The sequence below is a fragment of the Hyperoodon ampullatus genome (genome assembly GCF_949752795.1).
Source record: "Hyperoodon ampullatus genome assembly, chromosome: 2".
NCBI lineage: Eukaryota > Metazoa > Chordata > Mammalia > Artiodactyla > Ziphiidae > Hyperoodon > Hyperoodon ampullatus.
The window spans coordinates 40,150,855-40,155,957 of NC_136915.1; the positions used below are offsets into that span (position 1 = coordinate 40,150,855).

The 5,103-nt window shown below is 64.1% G+C and overlaps 1 protein-coding gene across 1 annotated transcript; it reads left to right on the forward strand.

Moving 5' to 3' along the window:
• Nucleotides 1-2,446: 2,446 nt before the first annotated feature.
• FOXD2 (forkhead box D2) lies at nt 2,447-3,904 on the forward strand (the record flags this gene model as incomplete). Its single annotated transcript, XM_079697664.1, has 1 exon — nt 2,447-3,904. The coding sequence occupies one exon, from the start codon at nt 2,447-2,449 to the stop codon at nt 3,902-3,904; it is 1,458 nt and encodes a 485-aa protein (XP_079553790.1).
• Between the last annotated feature and the right edge of the window lie 1,199 nt (nt 3,905-5,103).

Genomic DNA, 5,103 nt, shown 5'->3' on the forward strand with positions numbered 1-5,103 from the left:
AGTATTTTTATGCAGACCCAGCATACTGGGTGGATCCCCGTGGTCTGAGGTCCCAGAAGGGGGTGCCCAGTGGGCTTGCTTTCACGGGATATGAGCAGCCAGACCTGCCTTCCACTCTCTTCTGCTTCTAGCTGGATGGCTGGAGAGGATGGAGAACTCTATCATGAGGATTCCACAAGGGTGCACCTGGCCATGCTCTATCATGTTGTAGGAGACTCAGTCCTCACCCACCCACCCGCCCACCGCGGGCTTCTGTTGCCCCACCTGTAGAATACACTAGATTGGAGACTACTGTTGGGTGAAAAGGAGATTTCATCCACCCTCACGTGACCCTGCTGAGATACAGCCTGCAGAGGCTGCAAATCCCCTCCCACCCTACTCCCAGCACTTATCTACAGAGGACCTAATTCAGCACTGGAGAGGATTAGATAGCAGCAGTAACCCAGTCCAGGGCTAGACCATGGTTTGAGACCCAGGTGGGAGACTATACCACCCCTAACCCCTTTCTCTCTCCCCAAGAGTCTGCAAAGTGCCTTCAATACCCTCCTTTGTAAGTAGCCTAGAATGATATGGCTACGTTTACACATTAGTCAGGGGGTGGCTGTTTTTAACCTCATTTTTACAGAGGAACAAACAAACACACAAAGAGTTATAGCAACATATTACAGAACAGGTAAATAGTGAAACCAGGACTGGGATCCCAGCAGCCTGGCGCCAGGGGCTCTTAACTTCTATTCAGAGCAGGAAACTGAGGCTGGGAGGGGGAAGTAAATTGCTGACTGTCCTACAGCCTGTGACAGCTGAGCGCAGTCGGGTCTCGCGCCTCGCATGCCCGAGCTTTGACCACGGCGGGGCGCTGTCGGGGAAGCAGCCCGTCCATCGGCTCAGTACTTGACCACGTCCAGTGCCCATCTCCCCTGTCACCCCCAGAGGTTGAGATGGGCCCAGTCTGAGCTGGAGCTACTGGTTGCTGGGTTCCTGGAGGGAGGCCAGGGAAGCAGGAGGACTATGGGCAGGACCCCAGCTGGAGAGAAAAAGGGCACAGGACCAACACCGTGTGCACAGGATCCTGACAGATGAAGGCAACACTGGCTTGCGGTTGAGGTCAGGGTTCACTGACGGACGTCTCTGTGGGGGTCCTGCTGCCTGTCTGTAGAGCCTGCAAGACCGGCCAGAAAAGGGGGGAGTGGGGAGGAGGGCTAGTGGCCCTGCAGTGCGACTGGGGGTGGGAGAAACGACGAAATCGAGCGAGGGATTCTCGGACCCACGAACAGACATCCAGGTAAATGCAGGGTTTCCACAGGAAACAGAGGCAGAGATTCACCGAGGGCGAGAGAAACACAAGAGTTACAGGGCTTGAGTGAGACAAACGGATACCAAGACAGAAAAAGGTCGGATACAGGCAAACTCGGCGATGGACCGGTGCGCGCTCCCAAAATACAACAGAAGCGCCCCGGAAAAGTTCTAGGAAGCGGGCGACGGGCAGGCGGAGCGCTCCCCGGGTCTCCCCGCACACACTGCCGCGTCTGGAGCCACGCGGCGCGGCGACGGGATGGGTGGCGGGGTCCCGGCCTGGGAGGGGAGGAGAGGGGCGCAGCCGGAATCTCTCACCTCTCCGAGGCCCGAGGCTGAGAACGCCAAGTGTGCTCCTCGCGATCACTCAAGTGCGACTGCCCTTGGGCCGGAAGCCGCTCGGGCTCCTTCGGGCCCCCCTCCGGCGGCGTTGGTCCGGGCGTCTCAGGCTCCGCTGGCGCGCCAACTGCGCTTCGGCCTTGGTGGCCCGGGCGCTGCCTTGGGGAGATGATGGGTGGGGACTGTCGCTACTACTCCCACCTCCGGCTGGAGCCCGCGTGAACCTTAACATCCAGGGCTAAGCGCACTGAAGGCAGCGGCCCCAGGGAGCGGAGGGTTTGCGGGATCTGCGGGGAAAGGAGGACCCGCCTCGAGCCACCCGAGCCGCGCTCCCGCCGCGGCGGCTGTTTGTTCCCGCCGGGCCCCTCCGCGGAGGCACTCCGCCCGCCCCCGCCCCACCCCGCTCAGGGAGCTCCGCCCCGGGCTCGCGTTCTTCCGCCTTAGGCTGCCGCCAGGCGGGAGGAACTAATTTACCGACCTCCCCTCCCGGGGTAGGGGGGCGGCTGGGGGCCGAGACCGGCTGTGTAAGGGAAGGCCTCAACTCCTTCCGCCCGCGCCCGGGGCGCAGGCCCCCGCTTGGTTTCCCAGGGCAGCGGAGAGAGCCGCCCCCAGTCGGGTGCTCATCGAGAGGTGAGAGCGGCCGAGTGGGCCACGAGGGGGCGCTGCGGAGCTGGGGGACACCCCTCCCTGCCAGCCTCAGTCCCCCGCCCCCTCCCCGCCCGCGCGCAAAACACACTCGCCCCAGAGGCAGCGCGGCGGAGCCCGAGCCGCGGCCGGAGCGGAGCCGGAGAGCGGCGGTGGCGGCGGCGGCACCATGACCCTGGGCAGCTGCTGCTGCGAGATCATGTCCTCCGAGAGCTCCCCGGCCGCGCTGTCCGAGGCCGACGCAGATATAGACGTGGTGGGCGGCGGCGGCGGCAGCGGTGGGGGGGAGCCCCCTGCCCGTTCCGGACCCCGCGCCCCCCGGGACCTACTCCCCCACGGCCCCGAGCCTCCTCCAGAGGAAGCCGAGGGGGACGCCGCTGACGACGAGGAGGAATCCGGCGGCTGCTCGGACGGCGAGCCCCGCGCTCTAGCGCCCCGAGGGGCGGCGGCCGCAGCGGGAAGCCCAGGGCCAGGCACTGCGGCCGCCCGGGGTGCGGCGGGGCCCGGGCCCGGACCGCCGTCGGGGGGCGCGGCGACTCGGAGCCCGCTGGTGAAGCCGCCCTACTCGTACATCGCGCTCATCACCATGGCCATCCTGCAGAGCCCCAAGAAGCGCCTGACGCTGAGCGAGATCTGCGAGTTCATCAGCGGCCGCTTCCCCTACTACCGGGAGAAATTCCCTGCCTGGCAGAACAGCATCCGCCACAACCTATCGCTCAACGACTGCTTCGTCAAGATTCCCCGCGAGCCGGGCAACCCGGGCAAGGGCAACTACTGGACGCTCGATCCGGAGTCGGCCGACATGTTCGACAACGGCAGCTTCCTGCGGCGCCGCAAGCGCTTTAAGCGGCAGCCGCTACCGCCGCCGCATCCACACACGCACCCTCACCCTGAGCTGCTGTTGCGCGGCGGGGCTGCGGCGGCGGGGGACGCCGGCGCCTTCCTGCCGGGCTTCGCGGCTTACGGCGCCTACGGCTACGGCTACGGGCTAGCGCTCCCGGCCTACGGCGCACCCCCGCCGGGCCCGGCTCCGCACCCGCATCCACACCCGCACGCCTTCGCTTTCGCCGCCGCCGCTGCACCTTGCCAGCTGTCGGTACCCCCAGGCCGTGCCGCGGCGCCTCCACCCGGACCTCCGACGGCTTCGGTGTTCGCGGGCGCAGCCTCGGCTCCGGCCCCTGCGCCTGCGCCGGGCACAGGATCGGGCCCGGGCCCCTCAGGCCTGCCAGCCTTCCTAGGCGCGGAGCTTGGCTGCGCCAAAGCTTTCTACCCCGCGTCCCTGAGCCCTCCCGCAGCAGGCACCGCGCTCCTGCGCCAGGGCCTCAAGACGGACGCGGGCGGCGGGGCCGCCGGGGCCGGGCAGAGGCCTTCCTTCTCTATAGACCACATCATGGGCCACGGTGGCGGCGGGGCAGTACCCCCGGGCGGGGGCGAGGGCTCCCCGGGATCGCCGTTCTCGGCGGCGGCAGGTCCTGGGGGTCAGGCCCAGGTCTTGGCCATGCTGACTACCCCGGCCCTAGCTCCAGTGGCCGGCCACATCCGCCTCTCGCACCACGGGGACGCGCTCCTGTCCTCAGGGCCCCCGTTTGCCGGCAAAGTAGCAGGCCTCAGTGGCTGCCACTTCTGACCGTGTCGGGATCTGGGCCACTGAAGCCCGCACTCCTCAGTCTCTCCCGGGAGCTCCTGCGGTCGCAGCGGAACTCAGGGAGTCTATTTATGAAGAGTTTCCAGACCTTGGGCCGGCGCGCGTGACTTAGCACTTCAGGCTCCACGCTCGGAATCTCTCCGATAGTTGGGACGAAGCGGGCTCCGTCGCTCAGGGGGAGGCCCGGGTCTATGCGACGAGGTCGCTAGCCATGATCCCATTCCAGTTTGAGCAGTAAAAGGGGGAGGGGGAAGTCTTCGCTTTTCCCCAGTCTCAGCGCCTCTCGGCAGCCCCGGAAGAATGCTTTCCCGGAGAGGTACCCGCCCAGGCCCGGCAGATCCCGCCAGAAACACCAACTTCGCAGAGAGGTCTCTCTTTCTGCCTCTCCCACACTCCTTCCCCAACTTTGAGGCCCTGATTGTCCAATATTATAATTTAAAGACACCTACTATCTGCTTTGTGCTTAAAAGAAAAATTCAACTTTTTTTTTCCTTGCTGTTCTCCAAGGAACTTCGTTCTCTTGGAAGCCTACAGCAATGTCTACACAGGCGAAGTTGATCGGACAGGTGAAGCGAGGGGTCTCCACAATCCCTGCACAATCCCGGAATCCCACTCCATTGAGGAAAATCCTCCCTCTTTTGTGTTGGGGCGCTTTTGAAGGAACTTTACCCCTTTCCCTTGGCCGGCTGGGTCCAGCCATCCAGGGCCAGCAGCCCTCTCAGCGGTCTGCTACGTCCCAGGCCCTGGGATATTTATTGTAGCTAAAGGCAATGAGGTTGGGGTGGGAGAGGAGGGTCTGGGTCAGGGACTGGAGAGGCGGGGGGCGGCCAGGGCACATCCTGTGGCAGGGGTCCTGTAATTATGTGTAAATATCTGTACAGCGGGCTGCTATCTGCATTCTCTGTCCACTGGGTGTGCATTGATTTAGACTTCTCCACTTGGGGAGACTGTGAAACTGTTTGAAGGTTTGTGTGGAAGAAAAGAAAAACCTGTCTCCCTTCCCCCCACTCCCCATTGGTGTCAATTGAATAAATGTACGTGAACTCCAGCAGTCACCAGCTCTGTCTGCTTGTCTGCACTCCCCTTTCCCAGTCTCGGGTCTCCCGGACTCCTAGGCAGAGTGGAGTGAGGGAGGGCCCTGAGCAGCCCAGGTAGGCAGAGGAGGGCTTGGGCTTATCAGA